Source organism: Bacillus rossius, chromosome 13 (genome assembly GCF_032445375.1).
Source record: "Bacillus rossius redtenbacheri isolate Brsri chromosome 13, Brsri_v3, whole genome shotgun sequence".
Lineage (NCBI taxonomy): Eukaryota > Metazoa > Arthropoda > Insecta > Phasmatodea > Bacillidae > Bacillus > Bacillus rossius.
Window position 1 is genome coordinate 23,691,229 of NC_086340.1, and position 25,202 is coordinate 23,716,430.

The 25,202-nt window shown below is 34.4% G+C and overlaps 2 protein-coding genes across 3 annotated transcripts in view; both read left to right on the forward strand.

Moving 5' to 3' along the window:
* Positions 1-14,506, forward strand: LOC134538378 (large ribosomal subunit protein mL38). Its single transcript, XM_063379651.1, has 8 exons — positions 1-428; positions 6,080-6,232; positions 8,121-8,332; positions 9,501-9,619; positions 11,719-11,877; positions 12,751-12,887; positions 13,881-13,968; positions 14,060-14,506. Exons 1-8 carry the CDS (start codon positions 302-304, stop codon positions 14,262-14,264), a joined length of 1,200 nt encoding a protein of 399 aa, XP_063235721.1. The 5' UTR covers positions 1-301; the 3' UTR covers positions 14,265-14,506.
* Positions 14,507-19,058: 4,552 nt separating this feature from the next.
* LOC134538379 (protein numb) overlaps positions 19,059-25,202 on the forward strand; it is a 225,866-nt gene continuing 219,722 nt past the window's right edge. For both annotated transcript variants that reach the window (XM_063379653.1, XM_063379654.1), the window contains exon 1: positions 19,059-19,206. The gene's annotated coding sequence lies outside the window, so the exon portion shown is untranslated. The remainder of the gene's footprint in view (positions 19,207-25,202) is intronic.

Sequence of the window (25,202 nt, forward strand, 5' to 3'; positions counted from 1 at the left end):
AAGCTCTACTGGGGTTGTGATGAAGCATTTTGTGAGTACAGATGGTTCTCATAATTTTATTGTTTTTTAATTTTCAGTTTTATGTTTTACACTCTGGATAGTAATTTTAAAAGACCGTGCACAGAAAAATTGCACCATGTAAATAGCTTCCTGTTAGATTCTTGCATCTTTTCTGGGTCTAATAAATATGGCGTTAAATCTTTTGAGGAAAAAAATGCTGCACAAACAAATTCTTCATGTAGTTTTTGCTATCTTGTGCTTATTTGTTTATTTTTCTATGGAGTAAAAACAATTGTAAACAATGGCTGGATGTGGAAATATGTTGTTTAATCCTGTGAATGTAATAAAAAGCCCATTAATTAGATATGGGCATAAAATGAGAGGGAAGCCTCCAACGATAGCCAGGAGTCTTAAGCAAAGATTAAGTGGTACGTATGTGTATTTATTTTTCTCTCTTGATATGCATGTCGTATGCTATGTTGTACTTATACCAGATAAGGATACCTATATAATCATACACGACTGTAAAACAAAGTTTTAAACCTTTTCCATAATTAATAAAATATACTTGACACAACTAGTACCAAAACGCAAACACATCGAGTAAACATGCCCCTGATAATGTACTTACGTGAATCTTGAACCAGTAAAACTTAAGATACTCCTCGTATGTCGCGGCTTTTTACACCGGAAAGAAAAAATCGGAAAACCTGGTTTTCAATCGCTACACATGTCCCAAAATTTACCCTGAAGGGATGGTTTCTTAATTCTTAATATTTTCTGAAAAATAATAGTTTATAGCTTACATAACTATGCCAGCATCAGACGTCGCGAATTCGTGAAACGAAAAGTAAATAAAAACATAATATATGTTTTTCAATTACTAGAGACATCCCTAAATTTACCCTGAACACATGGCTTCTTAATTCCTAATGATTTCTGAGAAATAACAGTTTAAGTCTTATTTTACAATCCCGTGTGTTTTCACACTTGCTGCCAGTCTTTGTTGATGCACGATTGTGTATATTTTTTTCATTTCATTTCGGTAAATATGTAGTTGGGCGGTATTTGCGAAAAAAAATGGTAAAAATCCGAAAATACCTTTATTTTATGCTCTTCAACGTCCTCTTTTCATTAAAAGTGGCGGAGGTAAGAGATTCCAAATACTTCAGGAGATATCGAATTTTTAAATTTCATCATATGTAGTTGAGCGGTATTTGCGAAAAAAAATGTTAAAAATCCGAAAATACCTTTATTATATGCTCTTCAACTTCCTCTTTTCATTAAAAGCGGCGGAGATAAGAAATTCCAAATACTTTAGGAGATATCGAATTTTTTAATTTTGCAATACAAGACCTGTGGAACCATTCGAGCGACGCCATTTTTGTTATTTTGCTGTGTGTTCGTGAATACGTGAATCGTCAATGCGTGATTAATAAAATGGTTGATTAGGTCAGGTCAGTTACATTATTAATACTTTCAAACTAAGCCGACATTAAAAATAATGTGAATTAATTTTAATTATTCCTTAGTTTTAAATTATTTTTAATGTAACTGACCTTACCTAACAAATCCGTAACAAAGGATGCACAGTAACAACTCACGTAAATTTTTTTTTTGTTACTTATTACTTGCGCAACAATATCAAAAACACAAATAAGACTTTAAAATTAGAAACGTTAAAAACTCACCTAAATTGGAGGCGGTAATTAAACATTGTTTTAAACAATAAATGAACTAAATAATCACGTATTGGTTCGTTTGAATTCTGGCCTATCACGAACAATCACGCGACATCATTATCCAATAAAAAAAAGTAGATACTCGTACCTCGTACGTAAACAAGAAACAATGTTAACCGCCACATCACGGCACTGGTATTGTGATGAAATTTAAAAATTCGATATGTCCTAAAGTATTTGGAATTTCTTACCTCCGCCACTTTTAATGAAAAGAGGACGTTGAAGAGCATAAAATAAAGGTATTTTCGGATTTTTAATTTTTTTTCCTCGCAAATACCGCCCAACTACATATTTACCTTCATTTCATTTTATTTTGTCCAGTAAATACAGTAGTATATATGTTTTTCACATCACCGTATTGGACATGTCTATACAATTATTTCCAATTTATTTACAACAAATAATTAATTTTCACATTATAAATTAAATTACAAATTGGCATTATAAATAACAAATTTATAACAAATTAATAAAATAACTCAAAATTTATAAAATAGCACAATTGTAGCTAACTATAGAGAAATAAAAATACCCTAATTCTTCAGTTTCATATATTGAAGTTTATCTCCGGATTCTTTTGGTTTGATCCTGTGGTACATGATGCTTGCTGTTTTAATTTAGTATGTCGAAAGATCCTGATGGCATGATCCTGATGGCTTGATCCGGTGGTACATGATGCTTGAAAAAAAAATTCTCATATAATAATGGATTATGATTGTAAGTCGAATAAAAATGATTTTTTTTTAAACCTACTATCATAATCACATGAAAGAAATTGCGAAATAAGAAAGATATTTATGATTGTAGGGTAAAAAATATACTTTTTATTTGACTTACGATCATAGTTCATTATTATATGAAAATATTTTTTTTTATGTACAGAATCTTTAAATTGTTATTTTTCACGAAACAGTAGGAATTAAGAAATTTATGGACGTGTGTAGTGTATGAAACTCATGTTTTCCAATTATTTTTTTTACGTTCTAAAAAGCAGTGATGCCTAATAATTACTGCCAATCATTCTCTATAAGGGTGGGGGGGAGGGGGGGGGGGGCAAAATCGAGGGTACCTTGGACTTAGAGAGACCCGGTTGAGTATCGAGATTATTTTTCATGCATGAATATCACCCTGAGAGTAGGAAATAATTTCAAGTCTATTTATGGTCATGGTAATATTTACAATATACAGTTTTTTTTTAATTGTTCTGTTTTAATGTTATACCTACATTTAGTAATGGGAAGGGGGCAAACCAAAATTATTTGTCCGTGGTCCTTAAATTTTTCTTAAGTAGTTTACCAGTAGTCTTCCTCATATATGAGTTACGCCTTATTCATTTTTAAATTTTGTAATGATTTGAAGATTTGTTTCTTGTTTTTATGATTAGCAAAAGACAAAATGCAATTGCTACCAACATTTTATCACCAGTTTATTATTTTGTAGAATTATCTAATTTATTTCTATTCACTATGGATTGATAATCATTCATTTTCTTTATTGTTGATTATTTTATGCATAAGTTTTTCCTAGTCCTTATATTTTACTTTATAGTATAGTTTTTATTTTTTTTCTATTATTTATCTCTTCTTGTTTTCCGTTGATATAATTGTAGGCTCAAAATTGGGAAGTCGTACCATCAAATAAATAGGGTCCTTGTGGTAGACGTCTAGCAAAAATCATTCACATTTTTTTTTAAATTTTGTTTGTTGTATGAGTAGTTTGTGGTGGCAAGATTGCTGCGGAGGTTCCAGATCATCCATGTAGCAGGTGTTTCCTGAATGAACAACCTTACTTCTAAGAGCACTTAATCGGTATCCAAGTGGTTCTGTATAATCATTAAATATATGTTTTCTTAATGCTCGGTCTGATGCCATGTTGAATATTTTTTGTCATTACTTTTTTGTAGGGACCTTTTCAATTCAAGACATTGTAACTACACCTCTCATGCATTTGTTGTTCTGCCAGAAATATTTTCAACAGACATTCAATTAGTATTCATCTTGGGTTTTAAAAGTCATGCAAGTGATGACAATTACGAAAACTTCTGCACCCTTTTGCACCCATGATATTACACTTAATGAATATCTGTTGAAAATATTTGTGTCAGAACAGCAGATGCAAGAGAGGTATCGAGTTAAAAATTGTGAAATATCCGTTAATTGAAAGTTATGAAAAATTCAAAAAGGTGAGTGAGAAGGCTACTTGGTGATAATGTATGTGCTTGGGATTCCTGAGCGAGGGAGTGATAAAGCCTTATCACCTCCATACGCAAGGCACTTAACTGGTTTGCTTTCCCGTTTGTGACTATGTGATGGTATCCTAATATACTTTGTTGTATATGAAAAATTACAAGGTTTTGCTTTACCGACCTTTAATAATTTGACGCTCAAGACTCTAAGCACCTCGAAAGTACATAAGCTTAACCATATTTGCTATTTCATGCTCACACTCATGGTTATGTGCATCATTTCTTAACTGCAGTTAGTTAGAATGCGTGGATTTCAGGCTTTATCTTAGTCGGGTTCGCATCAATGTTCTTGCATTTCCATTCCACCCCCACCTTGTCTCATTTCACTTGTTTTGCCCTGTGTTACTCGCCCTTCCCTCTCTAGGGTTTTCATTGGGTCTGTGCTTGCACATCTTGCGTGTTCTGGCTCGTTCTCAGAATCGTCAGTCTTTAATCAGCTTGTAGTTGTTTAGGTGCCGCAACGCGGATTTAGAGGTACGTAGTGACGCAAAATAATTTTTAATTTTGTTGTTAACATTGAGTATGTATGTGGTGCACGTACCATTTAGCTTAATTTGTAATAATGCTTAATTCATTGTCGAAATTCCTGTTCGGCTTTGCTTTCCACCTTCGAAATTATATATTGCTTTCTGCTTGATCTTGCTGTTCTTTGGATTATTGTTTGTTCTTTTTTTTTTTGCCATTATTAGCCTGTGAGTGTCACCGTGCGAGACTTCTTGCCTTGTCACTAGGGTTTTTCCTTAATTTTTTTTTAGGTATAGTTGTCACTATTTGACTCTTGGTAGTTTGCGCTCGCTGTAACCAATGCCTATTGTAACTTTTCCTGGACAGCAAGTGTGTTGTATTATTTATGTATTTTTGTTGTTTGATTATCTAATTCTATTTTATTTATCTTGTCGTTAACATTGTTCATATTAGTACCTGAAGTGTTTTTTTTTCTTATGTTTTGAGCCCTATATTTATCTAGCTGTAACATTTCTCTGTGTTCTGTTAGATATAAATTTTGTTTCATGTGCACCTTTAAAATTAATGGTTGTTTTGAATTTATATTTTCTTTCGTAGCTTACATGAGACCAATGGCGTAGCCAGGATTTGTGTATGGGGGGTGTTAAGAAGCATGGCCCCCCGTATTAAATCGGGAATTTGGATTTTAAGATGTAAAATAGTGCTATTTTAGCAGTTTTCGGTTCTTAAATTTAAATATTGTAATGGTAAAAATTTTATTAATTTTAATATGAAATTTTTTTGAGTGATGAATAAGAAATTAATTAAAGATTTGGGGCTAAGGGGTCGTCCATTAATCACGTGTTGTTTTTTTAGCAAATTTTTAACCCCCCTCCCCCCTAGTGATTTGTGGTGAGGTTTCAGAAAACCCCTCCCCCCTCCCAATAAATCACGTGTATTTTTTGGTGCAAAATATTTTTAAAAATTTGGGAATATTATCTTTAAATATAGGTATAATCTAATTTAATTCTGGAAAATTAAGCACACTGATAAACATGTCCAGACACACATTTAGGTTGCAGGTTTATTCTCACTGGCATAAAAATAATAAAGGAAAGGCTTATATGTTATTTACACATGTATTCGGCGCCAAAATCACAGTCTTACTAGCGACTGGCAAGCCGAGCCGGGTGGTTCATGTTGCGGCGGGCGGGGATATTGTTGCCTGGCTATGGCGAGTCAAGGTCACGCATCGCTTTTCGGTTTAGTAGAAATCGGGCGAAAAAAAAAATACACGTGATATCTCTCTACACCCCCCCTCCCCCCTTGTGATATTTCGTGATTTTTCCCTCCCCCCCCCCCTTTCGAGCTTCACGTGATTAATGGACGATCCCTAAGGGGGGGGGGAGTTTGAAATTCTAAACCCCCCCCTCCTTGCTACGCCCCTGCATGAGACCCACTTCAATGCTGTCTATTAGGTTTATTTGTCATCCATCTGTTTTTCCTCTGTGTTCATTATCTGAGTTTTGGAATATATTGAGAACCTTTGTCGTTCCCAGTACGTGTCAGCACCAGTGACTTCTGTTAGCATCCGACCTGAATATTGTGTTTAGTGTACTGTTTTTAAAGCCTTGATCATTTTTTGCAGATGAAAACCCTCAAGACATATCACTGACTTTCAAGGTTGATATTGGATTTCGCTTGCCGAAGCTCTCTCGCCAGGATAGGCTGAAGGAACACTCCGAGTTCAAACAGCGAAAGCAGGAAAGAACTTTGGAAAAGTTGTCAAGAACTCAAAAATGTAAGTACTAGGTAAAATAAGTAAAGTCAAGTATGCCTGCCAGTTAAGTTTATTACAAGTTATTCTACGCAATTTCAAAACTAAAATAATTTAGACTTTGATAAGAGTGATAGACAGTTCCTTTTCTAGAAGTAAGTAAAACTCCAAAATTTGGTTCTCTATAATTTGTATCAGGTTTGTTTTACAGATCTTTACAACTTAAGCAAATGGCCACTTCTTAAGTTTTCCTAGGCTTTCTGTATGAAATGCACACTTTAAAAATCTTTTTTCACATCTCGCAAATCTCTCTAAAGTGTACATCAGTGAAAGCAATAGGATTTCAGATATAATTTATAAAATACTCATGTACAGTAAAATTTATACTCATTATTTTAAAGGTGTCTGCATTCTGGAAAGCCAGAGAAAAATCATGCAAGTTGGAATAGGTCAGGGAAAGTCATGGAATTTACTTGAAATCCCTGAAAAATCATGGCAATTTGCCAGTGATAGTATTTGAAGAAAAAAATGTCACGCTTCAATCTGCCATCACCTGTAGTAGCCTATAAGTTATTTTTTCATGAAGCTTTTCATTACATTGTCATACACACAATAGAATTGTATATCCTAGTTTTTGTTTAATATAAAAAGAAATAAATAAAGTGAAGATGGTATAGGCTGTATTTCCTTTATTGATTCTGAAAATAGCAAAATAAGTAAATTATATAATAAAAAGTCAGGGAAATTAAAGTTTTTTCATCATGAATAGTCAGTGAAAAGTCAATGAAATTTTATTACAAATTTGTGGGGATACCCTGCATTTTGGGTTATATTTTACATAATTTTTGTTAATGGGGCCGTGGTTTATGACTTATCAGATCACTTGCCTCCTACCACTGCGATCCAGATTCAGTCAAACCCAAATTTTCCCTAAGTGGAAAACATGGGGGATGTGGCTGTACGCCTGTGTTTTTTTTTCTTTGTGGTATTCCCTTTTCTTCAAGCATTAATTCTGTCGATGCTCTGTCAGCATCTCAGCATCGTTAATAATCTCCAGTGACCCCAATGTGAATAGGACGTTAGGCTCAATCCATTCCATTAATTATTTTAGTATAAAACTGGATTTCTGGAGATTAAATTTTGCAGAGAAGTATCAATTAGCATAAGATATTTTATTATTTTATTAATGACTTTTTATTTCTTTTGTTAAAATTAATAATTTCCTCTTCTCGTCCATCCAACAAATATTTTTTTTTTTTTACTAATTTTCTCCAGAATCATTGTTCTTTAAATATAAACGGAATTCTTCATTAAGACGTGAATAACTTGTCTCGTAAAAATGTTTCTTTACTTGGCCACAAACCAGTACATTTCCAAGCTGAAATGTATATGTATACTAGCTGCCATGTTAAAGGTCCCTCCTACCTGGGCACACTTACAATGTGCAGACCTTCAGGAAAAACAACACGATTTGAAAACCATTCAATATACCCGAGTGGGGTCTCATTACGAAAAGCATTTAAGAATGCGCTGAGGGCAGATATGTTTTTTGTTTCTGGTTTAAACTTTTTAAACAATATTTTTACGAGAGTTAAAAAGGCTGAAAGGCATGTTTTCAGAGTAATTTTTAGGTATGAAACAACTGGTACAGTTTCTTGAAAGCACTTAAGGGACTTGAATTACACCTTAATTTCATTTCTATGCATGTAGTATTACGATGACTGCTCAAATTTCACAGTTGTCCTATAGATGATGAGAAGACAGTGCACCAGTTCACAGCCTTTCACTTAGGAGAGATTCCGCGCTATAAATACCGGCGAGCGTCGCACTTATCATCCCGCCTCACTAACACACGTACACCCCTGACTATACAGCACCCTTAAGAGTTTGTTTTCGTTTAATGTTGTTTCAGTGTCGGTGCCGTTGGATAAAGTGAAAGAGGAGTGGTCCAAAAGTCTTGCACCGTATCAAATCAAAACTGCAGCAGAACACTATGGCGTGTTTGAGCACCTGTTTGGCGATGCTTATTTCTACCCGCAAGTCATGCTGGATGTGCTGTACAAGCAGAAGGAGGAAGATCTGTACATGAAGGTGCACAGGGGAAACGTCATCAAACCGTCAGAGGTACAGTTGAAGTCAAAATAATGTCACATCACCTTTGATGTTTATTTATTGTAATGATTGGTTGGTACAGTCAGTGATAAAATTTTCTAGTATTAAAAAAAAGTTTTACGGAATGGTTTGCAACAAATGTTTGTTTTTAATTATATTTATTGATTTAATTCATACATGGACAAAAATCAACACAGGACTGGTTTGATATATTCTGTAGTATTTATACAGTACAAAAGTACTTAATAAATTAATTTTTTATGAATTTTTTTATTTATTTAATTTTTTGTTCTGTCCTACATAAAGTTGAGTGCTCCAGGATATAGAACAAGTCAGTTTGTACATGTACACACATAAATACAAAACTAGTATGAATACAATACAGTACAAAGTACATTTCACATTAAAAATAAAAACAGTGTGTATATAAAAGGCATAAACTTAAATGTAGGTCCCAAAGGGTAACGTTATAAAACAAATCAAATCCTCCCCCCCCCCCCCCCCATTTTTTTATGTGAGTGTTTTAAGTTAAATTTACCATGGTTTAGTTTTCTTATCTTCAATTAGGAAAATAATTTATATCAGAGTAGGATGGCTGCTCTAACAAAACTTCTTTAAGTGTTTTTTTGAATATAGATAAATTGTTTATGATTGTGATTTTTGTGGTATTTAATTGTATATTTTTATACCTTTGTAATTTGTGCCTTTTTCAAATTGTCTGGTTTTATGAACTGCTACCCTTAATTTTCTAGAGTTTCTTGTTTTATGTGTATGAATAACTAGGTTTTTTTTTTGAAAATGGCATTTCTCTGTATGTATGAATTTGACTCTAAAGTTTAAAATCATATATTTGATATTTAAATGTATGAAAAAATGAATGATGCAAAACTCTTTAATATATAAAATATAGCTGTTCAACTACTTAAAAAAATCTTTGTACAGTTTATTGTGTATTATGAATTATTGTTGGTATTTATTGGTTGGGTAGGGTCGCACTTCCGGCGTGGTACCTCTGTTAATGGAACTGTTTTTGTGAAACAGTGCATGAAAACATGTTTTGAAGGTTGATTTTTTCTTTGAGCTGAATTTATAGAACAGTTGCGACTTTTATCTCAGTGTGACCCAAACTTACGTGGGTTGACAGATTTTGTTCATGCCATGTTTTGCATTTTTCCTTCAGGCGACTGCTGCACCAGATGTCAGCTACACGGCTGATCCCGCGACCTTGTGGACCCTTGTGTTGACCAATCCAGATGGCCACTTCTCGAGCGATGACAGTGAATACGTCCATTGGTTTGTGTGAGTGTCGCCTGAGTTGTGCTTTGCTCGAGACCTCCAGTAGACACAGGATGTCCACTTGAAAGAGTGCGGGAGAGAAGGAGAAATAATGGTGGAGAGACAGGGGAAGATGGAGACATTTTACTTGTTGATCTGGTTACAGGCTGGAAGCAGAATATTCTGGAAAATCAGGGAAAAGTCAGGAAGTTGTTATTGGTCAATGGAAAGTCAGAGAATTTACTTGAAGTCTTGTAAGAATCACCTAAATTCCCCAGTGTTGGTAAATTTGAAGGGCAAAAATCGCGAATGCAAGTTCCAGTTTTAATTTTAATTTTTGTCGTACAATTTTATTTTTAAATAAAACATGATGATTGTAATCATGTAAAATACCATGTAATGTCTGTTAACAGTGTGTTATATGCAAGACTTTGGTCATTATCAAGTGAGGTTGTATTTTTAGTATCTATTTTTTTATTTTGTTATTCGGGGAATTTGGAAGTTTTAGTCAGGAAAAATCAGAGATATATTTTTTACAGATTTATGTGGACCCCCTTAAACACTTATAAACCTTATCACTGTTTTATGTTGTTTACATGGTATGGATTTACTTGATATCAGCTTGGCTGTGCCCATTCCTCCCAACCAACTCAACGATATGTCGATAAGAAATTGACAGGAGCATGTCATTTTGATGTGACACAAGCTCACAAATGTTTGTTGCACATTCTAGCTTTACACGCCAGCTTTCATTGAATTGCAGTGTGGTAAGAAATTAATTGGTAGAAACAAGATTTTATTGACTTATTTTCAGGCTAATGTCGTTTTTAAAACAGGAGATTTCAGGGTTATGGGTTTAATTTTTTTATGAGATCTGTTTTTTTTTTATTTTTAAAAAAGATAGCATATTACTGAACAAATATGACAAATGTTCCATGACAGTAATTTCTTCAAAACACTGTCACTTTGACTGATACATTATGCACTTTTACAACATAATGATTAGTAATAAGAATAAGCATATCTAACTGTTTGGAACAAATAAAATAAATCTGTTAAGTATTTTTGTGTATGAAAAACATACTAACGTCATAATGTAAAAAATGAGTAACTTCTAACAGTTGCAAGATTAAAAATAAGTAAACTTATTCAAATTTTTTACAAACAAACTGTGATACAAACTTCATGCTAAATAAATCTCTTATTGAATTCAATATTTAAAAGATTACAGATTTGTCATTTAGAGTTAAGTTTTGATTCAAAATGCTGATTATTTTCATAATTTTAATTGCATTTCAGTGCTTTTTATTTTGTATTATAACTTGTAATTCTGTATTTTATGGTATATTGACATTTTTTACAGTGTTATTTAGGTTTTTTAGCAATTCACTATAATTTTGTTCCTACCAATTAGTTATTTTTTTAATGAACCCATTACAACCAAACGAAGACATTACATTAGACTAATCACAGGATATATTTAGTGTGCATGAAACTTTGACAGCTTTGTGGTAATTTTTATGTCTGCAGTTGGTATTTATATGTTATGTGAGATGAATATTGCTCAACAATATGAGTCTACTGTTGAGTCAACAGTATTGAAAACATTGCCTAACTGTATTTTTTCAACTGTTTTTTGAAATGTTTTGCGTTAGAAAAACATATTTCTTGTAGTTTTTGATTTTGATTATTGTATAGTTGTATAAAGCCTGGGTTAAATAAGTTTTCTGTTTTTTAGTTAAAAATAATATAAAATTATTATTTACCATTGTTTTAGAACTTTCATTGCAACAACATGCTAATGATCTAATTAAATTTTAGAAATTATTTTAAACAATTCCTAAAAATTAATGGAATTGCAATCTAATGTTATAAAAGATGATGATAATCATTAATACCCAAAATAATTTTTTTTAATAATAAATGTTTATTAAAAAAAAATGTAATTAAAATAGTTTTAGTATACTTGAATGTGTGTGAAATGACTTTCGTAAGTTTTCATTGAATGACATGAAAATTCGAAAGCCAATTTTCACGTTTGCCACTGAATTTTCAGTAATTTAATTCAGTGGTTTGACACTTCATTAAACATTTCGCCAGTGTGAAGTGGCTTTGATTTGCAGTGGCAACATTCCTGGGAGCGATGTCAGTAAAGGTGACGTCGTCTGGGATTACCTCCAGCCGTTCCCGCCTCGGGGAACTGGATTCCACCGATTCGTGTTCGTCTTGTACAAGCAGGAGAAGCGCATGGACTACTCTTCGCTGAAGAAAGAACAACCTTGGTAATCAGTGACACATTGCAAGCTTTTTTAAAAAGGGTTTAATGTATTTATAGCCAATCTGGGTATCTACATGTCATGAGAATCATGGAAAAGTAACAAAACTGAAGGACCTGTAACGAAAGTCACAAAAAGAAAAATCTGAAAGAAACGTTAACAGTGCTAGAAGTCCTGAAACTTTATTTCCCGGCAGCCTTTTCCTACCTTAAATTTGTTTCTTGCAGTCTCACATTAAATACACGTAAATAGTTGGACAATATCTACTAAAGTCATATGGAAATTATCTCAGAAAGTGCTTTAGTTTCCTAACGAAAAATCAACACATTCGTTTGAATGTTATCTCTCATTGGAGTAATGTTTAATGTTGAGGTATAAATAAAATTGCAAGAAAACATTTTTTAAATGTATTGAAAAAAGTCCTGCATGTGATTCACAGGTTGTTTGTAGACTTCCTGTAAATACACAAGTAGAATTGGTGATAATGTTGGTCACCTCAAAGGCTGGATTGTACTCCATCCTTTACCATAGGGTCGAAACTATCATTTATATTCCTTTATATTCATGCAATATTAATAATCAATTGCCTCAAGGTTTTTTTTTTTTTGTTTTGGATTTTTAGGTTTTCATTTTTTGTGAGTAGTACTTAATTTTATAAAACTAACTTTTTTTACTATAAGTGTATTTAGAGATGTTAGTTTTCCTCAAATATATTTTTTGGGAAATAGTTGAGTAAATTTACCAAAATATTTTCGTAAAACAGGAAAAAAACATTTACATATATAATTTTTACACAAAAAAAAAAACAAAAAAATATTGTGATTTGTCTGAATAACAAAACAGAAATGTGTCATTTTTTTTCATTTTAACGTTTTTCAGTGTGAATTTGTCTGAGAGAACATTCAGAACACAGGACTTCTACAGAGAGAGACAGGATGATATAACGCCGGCTGGTCTGGCTTTCTTCCAGTCAGACTGGGACCGTTCCCTCACGGACTTCTACCACAACACTTTGAGTAAGAATATTTTATTATTTTGAAATGTGATTTATCAAAAGCTTTCTTGTTTATATGCATTAATTTTTTTTTGTTAATAAAATAAACAAACTCAGAATGAAATGTAATGTATAATTATTGGAACAAGACTAATAGCAGTCCTGCAAAGTAAAATGAAATACCATACCTTTTTAAAACATTTTTAAGCAAACATCACCATTTCCCAGCTTTCGAACCGTAAAATTTTTTGTCATAAAGACATTACCAGTTACAAATGTAACTAACTGTTAGAACAGAAATTATCACAAGTGTTAAAAAATCACCATTCACTAGTGTTTCGAATTAATTATTTTAACTCTTAACATTGCAATAATAATAACCTTGCATAGTCATTTTTTCAATTACATAATAAATAAATGTAATTTAACTAGCAAACCTCCACTATTGTCAAAAATAAGCATGTTGAACTGAAACAGACAAAAATATTTAGCTGGGATTCAGATCTGTAGGATTTGTACGGGGACTCCCTTCCGTGGCCCAAGAGTTTTGTGCAAGGGTTTTAACCAGCACAAGTTATCTCTGATTGGGGTGCTTGTATGTTGTATATTGCCCATATTTGGCCTATATACATGTGATAAGAAGTAAACTTTAAAATATACAGAAAGTTTTCCATAAAACTTAGTTTCGACATTGAACCCGGTTCACAGTCATGCTTTTGCAAGCGCAAGCGGGCCGGCCCCCTCAGTGAGGGGCCTCTTAATTCGGAGGTGGGAGGGTGTGTGGGGTAGGCAGGATCTACACCCTTGCATTTAGCAGCTATAATAAGTATTTCATTTGAAAAGAAAATTAAGTTGATTTTGTTAATTTATTTTTACTTTTTTTATGTTTCTTTCAAAATGAAGCTTTGTTCTGCCTAATTGAAGCTCTATGAAAATTAAAATGAAACTAACTAACTTTGTCATTTAATTTAATTTAAAAAAATATCTTACCCGACTGGTATGGTTTTTATTACAGATATGAAGGAACCTGTGTTCGAATACGATTTCCCTCCTCCGTACATTCGACCCCAGGTGTTGTTTCCTCTCCGGCAGCCATTCAACTTGTAAGTTGCCGTTGTGAGGGTGTCTGGTGTTTTCTACAGCGATTTTGTATGGCACTGTTTCTATCGTCGGGCACAATTTTTTGTGTTTCAGGTACATGGACAAGTACAGGGACGAGAAACAAATCGCCAAAGAGTTCCTGCTGAGGAAACTGAAGAATGTCCACCCGTTCCGTAAACCAGACCCCCCTCTCAAGTACCCCAATGCTGTGCCGCTCGATAACAGCAAAGTCCCGTCGTGGCTTAGGACTGAGATAAAGAAAGCAAGATTGGGCTGGGGGCGGATAAATGACTACTGAAGCCTTTTCGTGGCTACCAGATGTTCCATTGGGAGTTTAACACTTCACAGTTTCTAAAGGTCTTAGTCATTGCCTGAATTAGTAGGTATGTTTTGTGGTTTATAGCTTATGATGTGGCTAATAAGCCAAATTAATTTGAGACTTTGAAATACTTTGTGACAAAAACAGGTCATGATTGTACATATGTATGGAGTATATATTTATATGCCATTTGTTAAAAAAAAAAAGAACTTAAGAATAAATATTTGTGAATTTTTTTTTGCTAACATAATAACAATTTCATAGTTACATTTATTCCCTACTGTTAGTGTTCAAAGTTAAATTGATTTTGGAAACAAGGTTGTATATGTAGTTTTAAGATAAATAGTGGAAAAAGGTGACAAATAGTGGAGGTAGACTAGTAATAATGTTATTTGGGCAGCTTTAGCTGGGTGCAAATGTGTACAAAATTCATATACAAGGTTCATACGCCTCTGTAATATCCTTAAAAAGTTTTTAATTTGACTTACAATCCTGGAAAACTCCTTAATAAAGACTGATAGCAGCAAATAATGGATAAATGTGTGAATTACATTGTTTTCTTTTCTGACTTGGTAGAAAACGCTTGCACATGCACAGCACAGTTAGCAAAATTTGGGCCATGTGATTAGATTTTATGTACTACTAAAAAAATTTTCAATTAATTTTTTTGTGTTTTATATCTCACCTTTAAACAGAAAATATGTGTTTTACTGACTTACTTTGAACTTTTAAAGCAAATGTAAATATGATCAAATTAAATGTTATGGCTTAAAATTTTGGCTAAATACTATGCGTAGGGTAGAGTGTGTTCCCGAGATAATTATGGACATTAGGGGCGGGCATATCTGTTAGAATTGAACTAACCAAGAAAATAATTTTTTGTGCATTAACTACTATTACACATTTTTTTTCTGAAAGGTTTTTATGATAAAACAAATAGTTTTATATTATTGATAGCTGATACTAGTGATAAAGTCCTTAAAAAGTCCGTAATTTTTCATTGCATGAGAGGGTACAAACTATGATATACTGTGTTTTCTCGTATAATCGTCGCACATTTTATTCTAAAATCAAGTTTGAAAAGTAGGGGTGCGACAATTATGCGGAAAAAAATTTTTTTGTTAGGTAAAGTTTTTCATAAAAACAAAACCCGTTCATGGAAAGTACGTTTATTTAAAAAAAGGTGGAGTATACAAGAGCACGTCAAACAATCTATATTAATAATTCCTTAAACAAGAACCTTTCTTCAACTTTAAATAGAAAAACCAAAACTCTAACGCGAATGCAAGCCACTTGAATCTGACGTGAACTAATGTGTCGTAGTACACACTTGCCACGAAAGAATGCGGGCTATCAAATGTAGTTAACTCGGCACCTGACAGAGAGCATGCGTTGCATCCAATCTGCGAGATATCAATATTCGACTACGTGCGCGCGCTCTATACGGGAAGCAACATAACCAAACATGAATGATACGCTGGCTACATTTTTATAAGTGGTACGCCGCGGTAACGCAGACAATCAGATAAAGGAAATACCGTTTAAAAACGTCTTTAAAAGAAAATGTACACGTCAGACAACTTTGTATTTCTGTTAGTTAAATAAATAAGTGGTAATGACCGAAATTAAATTTTAGATTATACCTACACCACGGCAACGCAGACGATCAGATAAAGAAAATAATGTTTAAAAATGTCTATATAAGAAAATTTACACGTCAAACAACTTCGTATTTTTCCGTTAATTTATTAAGTGGTAATGACCGAATAAATATTAGAATTCTACTTTAAAATACATCGTTTTATACGGAAATGATACCTACACAAAGCGCTCGGCATCTACTAGCGGGACCAAAAACATCATGCGACGTTTACGCGAGAAGTTTTTTTATCCCAATTTTGACAGCCTAAAATATGGTTGCGACGATTACGCGCGTGTGACGTTTATGCAATAAAACACAGTAATGTAAATTTTCTACAAGTTTGTTGACTTTTTTTCTAATATTTATTACTGCAAATGAATCATAATGTCTTTCATCACTTTCTGAGTATGATAATACTTTTAAGATTCTGTAATATCTTTTATAGCCTAAAAAATTCAAAGCATACCTATATAGTTTTATTATATATGTTAATTATTTAATCACAAATAAAGTTATTCAATTATTCTTAATGTCAGCTTTCAAAATATCTCGAGATTAAATGAGTGACTTACACATAGCTGGAAAGAAATTTTTTTTTCAGATGCTATAATAAATTTAAAAAAAAAAGTCAAAACAGTCTTGAATAATTTTATTTCTGAATTATTAAAATAACAGACCTTACATCTGTACAAACACATTAAATAAATTATAACTGAAAATTATATATATATAATGTTGCTATAGTGTATCTAAGATGGCAGTCAAAGATGACAGAGAAAGGCTTTAGCTTTTAATTAGTCTTCTCCAAAACTATGAACTAGATTCATAAAATGAATAAAAAATATTTACAATACACTTTCTTCACATATTGTGATGTAATTTTTGTGTTATGAGTTGTACCACTGCTTCTTTGAAAATTATAATTTAAAGAAAAGGGCAAGTGTTAAAGGTACCTGCAAAATATGAGAAACTAAAACATTCCTCATGTCAGATTTGCAGTACGTACCATCGAAAGACTCGCCAAATTTATAATTACAGGGGCATGAGGATTATGATTTTTAATTTGGAACATTGTTTAAAACATTTTTTGTTTGGGGGTTTGTAAAAAATTAATTTGTCTAAAACAAGACTTTAGTTAGTTATCTCACACAGTATCAATATTTGAATGTTTAATAAACATTTTATACATTTTTATTTTTGATTTGATGAGAAATTCCTGTGGAATTATGATGACTTATTTTAGTAGTTGTTAATCTTGCAAATTTTGCTACAAAATGGTTGCCTGCTATAAGTGCAAACTCTGGGTACTAAATGACATCAGAGCACTTTGGTATACATTGCAAAATGTCGGGTAGAATTGCTGCTGGAATTGAAGGTACTTTAGAGGATCTTGGAATGTCAGGATTTTTTATTTAGCATAAAAGAGGCTTTAAATGCAGAATTTTCAACACTGAAATGAGCACCAAACCATTTAATTGCTTACTTAGTCCACAAATGCAAAATTGGGAGAATAGTTTTAAATTGGGCTATTTTTAGGCTAAATTTGCAGTTGAAAATTACACTAGTGACTGGCCATTTGGTTTTTTTTTTCTTTCCAAGTGTTAGGCTAAGTGCAAGTGCGTACACAGAATTTCATTTCATTGGGAGATAGAACCACTTTGATGCTATTTGCTTTGAGATTCTTTCCTTTTGTTGGTGGGAATATTTTTTTTAGCATTTCGGGGAAGGAGGTATACATTTCCCTCATCCTCTTTCTGGTTACTGGCATTTATTTTTTTCATTTTGGTAAATATTTGGCCAAAAGTAATTAAAATTAAAATAATTTTGCATCTTTTGCTCAGCATCGACAGAAATCAATACATAGATTGAATTACATAATGTTAAAATAGTTAAATGGTTGTTTATCCTCTCTGGTAACAACATGGTTGTTCATCTTGGAATATTGTCTACAACTGAGTGCAAAAATTGATAAATGTGATAAATATGAAAAATGGTGCATAAAATGGGAAAAAATTTAAAATTTGAACAAATATATTCAAAACACTTACTGTTGATACTAATACACTGATGTACAGGCCTACAGTAGTAGTATCAGTAACTCACTGATACTTTGCAATTTTTTTCATAATTTCAGGCGGTGAAGGGAGGGAATTATATGCCCCAACACCCCTTCCCCTCCCCCTTCGGCCACCACAGTAATGTGACAGCTCAACCCGCTCGCTGAAACAGAAAAGTAAAAATAGAAAATTTGAGTAAGCACAGTACTTGCCAATAATATGTAAACATCTAACCTCGGTAATGAGAAAATAATGTGTTAGATTGTGTTGCAAGTAAACTTCTAATATGAAACTCAGGTGCAAAAGTTAGCTAGAAACCTTTAAAATTTTGCTGAGCATGATAAATTTATGAAAATTGAGTTTTCAACTAAATTTCTTTATGTGAAAAACACAAAGTGGATGCAACCGCTGCTAGAATTCGCTGCCGCAGCAGCTACATATATTATTGGGTCATTTGATTTGCAGGCAGAGAGGTTTAATGAAATTGCTCCCATAAAAGTACAAAGGACTTGAAAAAATAACAAAACTCAGCTTTGAATTTGATTTTCGACTAGGAATTTTTTTTAAATACTACTTATCATGTTAAAATTAGTGTAACAGTTATTACTATAAAGTTTTCCTTTGTCTTTGTGTACTTAGGTTTGTGCCATTCGCCACTGATGACAGTACTATGGTTACACATGTACAATTCACAAAATAACTTCTATCAGATTCATACCGAGAGCTAAGATTTTTTAATATCGGGAGGGGAGGATATTTGCACAAATCACTTCGCCTTTCCTCCTTGAGTACTCCACAGGTCGGGCTGACTTGTACGTGCGATAGGGATGCGATCTTCAAGCGCTGTTACCGTTGTAGTGTTTAGCGATTTTTTTAAAAATATAATTTAATTTTCTTAGTTGCAAATAAGTTTTAATGTTTCAGGCGCTACGAATCGCAAGCATTAAAACTGTGAACGAGTATTCCCTGCTTTTGTAACGTTGTTTCGTTCCGCCGCGCCGGCGTGCGATTGGCAGCAGTGTGTCGCTCACCGCCGCGCCCCTGGCGGCGAACGGCGAATCTCTCGGCTCAAGCGTGTTGTTTGGCGCGCGGCAATTACCGTTTATCGCACTAGCGGCGGTCTAGGTGCTATTCGCGTTCGCGTAGTGTAGTGAAGTTGTGCGTGGTTCGGTGGTGGTGTGGGTGTGTGTAAGAACGTGCCGGTGTTAGGGACATTATTCCGGTGAGTTTTCTTTCTCTCCCTCCATTATTCGTAACACACTCGATACCTACTTAAAACTTTTGTAATGTTTTGTAGCTCACCTGGACAACATGGCTGCTTGTAAAATAATTACGCAGGGCTACCTGTTCAGGTAGGACGGGTGTTGACAATTCCTTTATATTTCCGACGTTAATTATGTTGTAACGTGCTTCAGATTTCAACAAATCGAAATGTATTTTTTATCAGAGCTTAAAGTTTACGGATATGCACTTAATTGATAGTTTTGTATAAAAAAACTACACCGGTATTTATATGAAGATAAAAAAAATTAAAGAGTGAATTATAACTTTCGAGTCAATTCGGAATACCGAAAGTAGACAAACTATCCAGCCAAGTTGCTTTCATAGTGCGTGATTTATTTACATTTTATTGAAATTATGATGTATTCTGAAACTCGCCCATCGAGTTTATTCTGCGTCTTAAGTTATTTTGTTGCCAGTGGTGTGTTCTGTAGCAGTTGTATTTAAGCACATTTGGAACTGCATTCGTTTTAACTGGACAACTTATGGTAGACTGCAGCATTGTTGCAACTGCCATACCTACGATCAGTACGAATCGGAATGTTTTGAATAGCTGAGAAGCGATTCTGCATCCGTTTGGTTTTTTGGTATTGTGACTTCATGCGTTGATGCATTACTTACATTTTTTTTTCAACAACCACACCTACTTAATCTCTCATTACAATCGGTATCATGAAATGTTTTGATAAGTCATGCCGGTCTGGAAAAATACAGCTCTGAGGTAGCTGTGGGCGCCGGTTGGGCGTGGTGGAATTTCGTTACAAAAATAGCGAAACAAGAAAAAACTTGATCTGTTGCAAAAGTTTCCTGTAGGAAATTAAAATTTGAGTACATTTTGTTTCTTAAAATAAACTTCAAATAAATTACGTTAATATTTCTGTTATCACACCAATCACCCGTCTTGGTAGCCTCAAATAAGGCAATTTATTGAAAACGTTCACCGTTTTTTATAAGCACATTTAAAATTGAGTATATTTAAAAAAATAAAATAGTAGGTTTTCATACGCAGTAGTTCTTAAGCTCCAGGCTTTAGAAATAGCGAAGTGATCTCGGACGCCAATTAATGTGTCCTTTTTTTTAATTTGCACCAGTCTCTCAAAGTAGTGGGTTATGTTAATATTTTGATGATAATCTCACCCAACTTAAAAAAAATTGTATTTAGCGCATCAATTAATACCATTTTTTGGACATAATTGCAGGTTTGCACTGTAAAGGGGGGAAAAAACTAAAGAATGCAAAATAAGAATTAAAAATGAAACATAAATTTACAAGAACAAGCCTTAATCAGGCGGACCCAACGATGAAACTAAGGAAGTATTATAGACAACACAATAACAGCACGTACGAATTCCGTTGAAGGAATTTAGTCATGATTTCCATGATAAACTGTGCAAAACGGCCAAAAATGGTATTTAATTAAAATTCCTCATTGCATTTATCATTCAAAGAACGTTAATTTGTTTCATGTTAAGATTTTTTTTTGTTCTATACCTACTGAATTACAATTACGTCATTACTTCAAATTGAGATTTTGTTAAATAACCAGTTAAGTTGTTCATTAGGATCAAAGTGGTCAGATGTCTGACGAGGGTGGTGGTTTATGGCATTGGCATCTTAGGCTTTCGTAGTATTTGAGTTTTGTTGGCGGCAGGTGTCATTTTAAAGTATCCTGACAAAGGTAAATTAAATAACTGTGCAGCATTCATTCTGTGATTTTCATAGACCTGCGAATCAGGAATGGAGTGATGTTTTCTCACGGCCTTCCTTCGAAGTTTTTAAATTTATGTAAAAATAAAATAATTTAACTCCTAATTGTTTCGTATTGCACATCCAGTTTATATCAAAGTTTTATAATTCAAATTTTCAAAATCAAATTAATTTTGGTTGTAGTACAGTTTCCTATCACAAACTCATTCAACTGCTTACTTTATTTTAATATTTTACGTCAAAATTCAATTCCTCCCGGGGACAATTTTCCTTATCGAGTATCAAGTTTATATCGAAGATTTCTAATTAATATTTTCCAAATAAATTTTTTTTGTGATTTTACAGTTTGAAATAAGAAAACACATTTAACTGTTTATTTTATTTTTATTTTTTTACGTTGAACAGTACAATTGCTACTGGGAACGAAGTTCCTTAAAGGTTTATACATATTAACCAAATCCAAAATTTTTGTAAACATACAGCTTTGCGTCACAAAATATCTAATTCCTTTTTTTAAAAAATATTTTTAATGTTAAAATACAATCGGATACGCAATAAGGAGCGACACACCTGATTCTCGGAAAGAATCGTGCATTGAAGTTACCGGGACCGTCCTCATCAAAGTCTTGTCCACTTTCATCTCAGCAGTAGGCCTGTGTACGGGGACGTGGGAAAGTTTAAGATGTTTACTGTAGTCTGTGGCGCATCCAGCCACTCGTCAAGGGCAGGAGGGCCATGACCAGTTGCCATTGTTTTAAAGTGGCTCGGCAAAAACTTTTAAAAGGTCAGGAGAAAAAAAATCACTTAACACGTTAATTTAAAAACAAAGGCAGAGATGGCTAGATAATTTTTTTTGGAACTAAAAAATCCTTTTAACTATAAAATCGATATCTACGGGTGTCGGTAAAATACATTTTATTAAACGGAGAATTGGTATTAATAGAAATAAAAATCATACCATAATAAATTTATTAATGAAATATTTACTCTAGATATGACCATGTTACACATTTGCAATTTTTTCAGGAGAGCAATATTTGTACTTGTTTAAACTTTATTTTCAGCTAATATAAAATGCTTTATAAAACTTTTTTTTAGGAGAGAAAAAAAGGGGGGGACGACCCGGAATTAGCAGCTCCTCACTGAGGGAGCCCGCTTGCGCTTGCAAAATGGGGTTGATAAATGTAAACGTCACAACTATGTTTTATGGAAAGCTTTATAATTTAAAGTTTTTTGAGTATTGCATGTATATAGGCCAAAATATGGGCAGTATAATACATAAAAAGCATCATACCCTTAGATGACTCTCGGACACCCCCTTCCCCCTCCTCGGCGAATTTTCACTTCCCCCCTCCCCTCCCCCACACAAGCGAATCCTACAGATTTTCACCCCTGGCTACAAATATCTACTAGTTTTTTTTTTTTTTTTTTTTTAAATGCTGAAACCGCAGCGAACACAGTTTATGCAGTTTCGTTTTCTTCATGTTTACATATTATATTACTAACAGAAAAAATTGTATCAACATAGGTACATGGCTTGGATTATATTTACCTCCGTGTATAGTTTATTTTTAATATGATGAACGCTGTGCTCATTTTGTTGTTAACTATATAATTAAGTTTTTTTCTACCGTACCAAAAAAAAAAAGCTTAACTTTTAACGCGCACGCGCCCACCTTTATGTTTTGGTTAGTGAAATCTTTAAGAGTCAGGTAAATTGCAACCTAACGTTCGGTAGAATCCATGAAGTGGATGTCTCTTCTGAAGTTTGTCACTGTGGTTAGCAGTTCGATAGAAAAACAAACAGTAGCTGTACAAAGGCTAACATGCTAGAAGTTTAAGGGGCCCGTCTAGTCAGGGGTGTATATCTGTGTTGGTGAGGCGGGATTATAGGTGCGACGCTCGCTGGTGCCTCTACTGCGGTGTCGCCTTTGAACTGGCGCACAAGTCTTCTCGTCGTGTACGGAGGCAACTATATTTTGAGCGGTAACTGTAACATTAATATGGCGGAGATATTGAGAAAAGGATGTAATGCAATGACCTTGAGTGCTTTCAGTAATAATGTTAACGGGGTTTCATGCCTAAATATTATCCTGAAAACGTGCGTTTTCAGTCGATTTCACTCTTCTGAAAATACGGTTTAAAAACAGAAAGCAGTTCTCAAATCGCTTGTCTTCATCTGAAGCTCTGTACACCGCATGAGTGCCCAGGTACGCGGGGGCCTTAATGGCTTGGAACAACATTTCTGCAAGGAATTGGCGTTAAGGTTAATTTTAACCAAAAGCGGTTTTGCTATTTTGATATGGGGGGGGGGGGGGGGGAGAGGTGTTGAAGAGGGGGTGGGGTGTGGGATGTGAAGTCGTTCTCAGTTCCGACTTCAGGTAGGTGTTAACATTTCAAAGATTGCACACACCAGCTCCCTTACTTCTTACCTCAATGATAGAGACCATCCCCCCTCCCCTCCTCCTACCTTGCCGTCCGTGCAGTGTCGGCAGTCTCACGCTAGCCCAAGGACAGGCAGTGCGAGAGATTTTCGCCTTATTGTTCATCGGCATGTGGACACAGTGGCGGCGGAACTATGGGAACTCGGGTTTGTCCGATGGAAGGAGGGTTTGCGGGTGAGGGGGACAGGGCAGGCAGCAGATGATGGCTCACAGCTGTAATGAAAAGGCGAGTTCCCTTCCCCTCCCCCCTCTTCCATGGTTTATTCACCACACAGCCGGCGGCCCCAGGTCTCTCTGGTCTACCCCCCTCCCCCCTCATCCTTCAGAAACCTTCCGCACCTTTTGTGCGCGCGAAGGCAGGGCTGGCCAAAAAACACGTCCGTCGCGTCCGGCATTGCCGACTCCTGGTTTCAACGCACGCTCGAAATGGGAACTTAAACTTTGCATTCCCGCCTATAAGACGCAGCAATACTCCAACTCCTTCGCCGTTTCTGCAGCGCGCGGCTGGACAGGCTCCCTGCAGAGTTGCGAGTCCCGGGAACACTCTCCTAGTTTCAACGCAAGGTTGCGAAGTTCATTGTTCGACGTAATTAATGATTCCACAACCGCAGCAGCTTATGCTCTTGTTTAATGTTTGTAACCACAATTAATTGTATCTCATGGTTTTAAGTTCATTTAATTTTGAACGTTTTAAATTTTTGTTTTGTAACGAAACACGAGTGTTTGTCACAGAAACACTCATGAACTTGCATATTTAACATACAAAATTATTTATTTTGCAGTCTATGAGTGCTATGAATAAGACAGTTCAGTGATATTGTATGCTCTATGCATCGAAGACAGAATTAATACAGACCAATGCTTTCTTTACATCCCTCTAGGCTTTAATGAAAATATAAATTTGGTTTTGGAACAACAATAAGTGCGCAATGTAAGTAATTTTTGGTAAATCTGGAACCAACTGTATCAGAATGAAAGTTTATAATTGTATTATGAATTAAATAATTGCATTAGCTGGTTTTGCATTTATATCATCACATTAATGACGCTTTTTTTATTTATAGTTAAATGTTGATAATTTATAGGGCAGTTATACAAATAACTGTATTTAGGTTCGAATTTAAAGCTCAAAGGGTGGGAGAAAAGAAAGTATGAAGAACAAAAAAATAAACTTCGTTAGTAGGCACACAGGCACAGTATCAAATACATTCATGATTAACCAAAACTTTTGTCTGAAACAGGTTTTGATACGACAAAACACTTACTGCAAGGGGTGACCGAAAAGTGATTGTATAAAAAAAAAACTACTCCTTTATTGGACAACAGTGGCAAAGTTATTGTTTCGCGTGGTGAAATTAATTGATTAGGGTTTTATTTATCAACTGCTGTGTGCACTTTTCATACATTAAATTTTTTAAAACGATTGTCAAAATTTAATTGCACACTTTCGTAAGTCCACAATTTACTCTCCCCACTGGAGCTCGGCTCGACAGTGGCTCTCTCTACTGTTGGTCTCTTGCCGCGCGCCTCTGTCCCAACGTGCTGCTCACTTGTTCGTGGCGTCGCGACGCCGTCCCTGATGCTCCGATCTTCGCACAAGAAGTTCGTCTCTCGTCGCCCGCTATCGCTCTCCAACGAGCACTCGCCCTCTTCATTTCACTCTCGTATTGCTGCGAGAATGCGCCAACAGCCTCCCAAACACACTCCAGAACGTTCTTTAAATTACTTATCCATGGATAATTTTGATTTAATGCAATTTCATAGACATAAAGCCATTGCAGTTTTG

Bases quoted from the DNA above. Each gene is read 5' to 3' on its own strand.
- LOC134538378 (XM_063379651.1), top strand. From the start codon at position 302: ATGGCTGGATGTGGAAATATGTTGTTTAATCCTGTGAATGTAATAAAA. The intron at 429-6,079 runs GTACGTATGTGT...CATTTTTTGCAG, and splicing joins TCTTAAGCAAAGATTAAGTG to ATGAAAACCCTCAAGACATA. The intron at 8,333-9,500 runs GTACAGTTGAAG...TTTTTCCTTCAG, and splicing joins ACGTCATCAAACCGTCAGAG to GCGACTGCTGCACCAGATGT.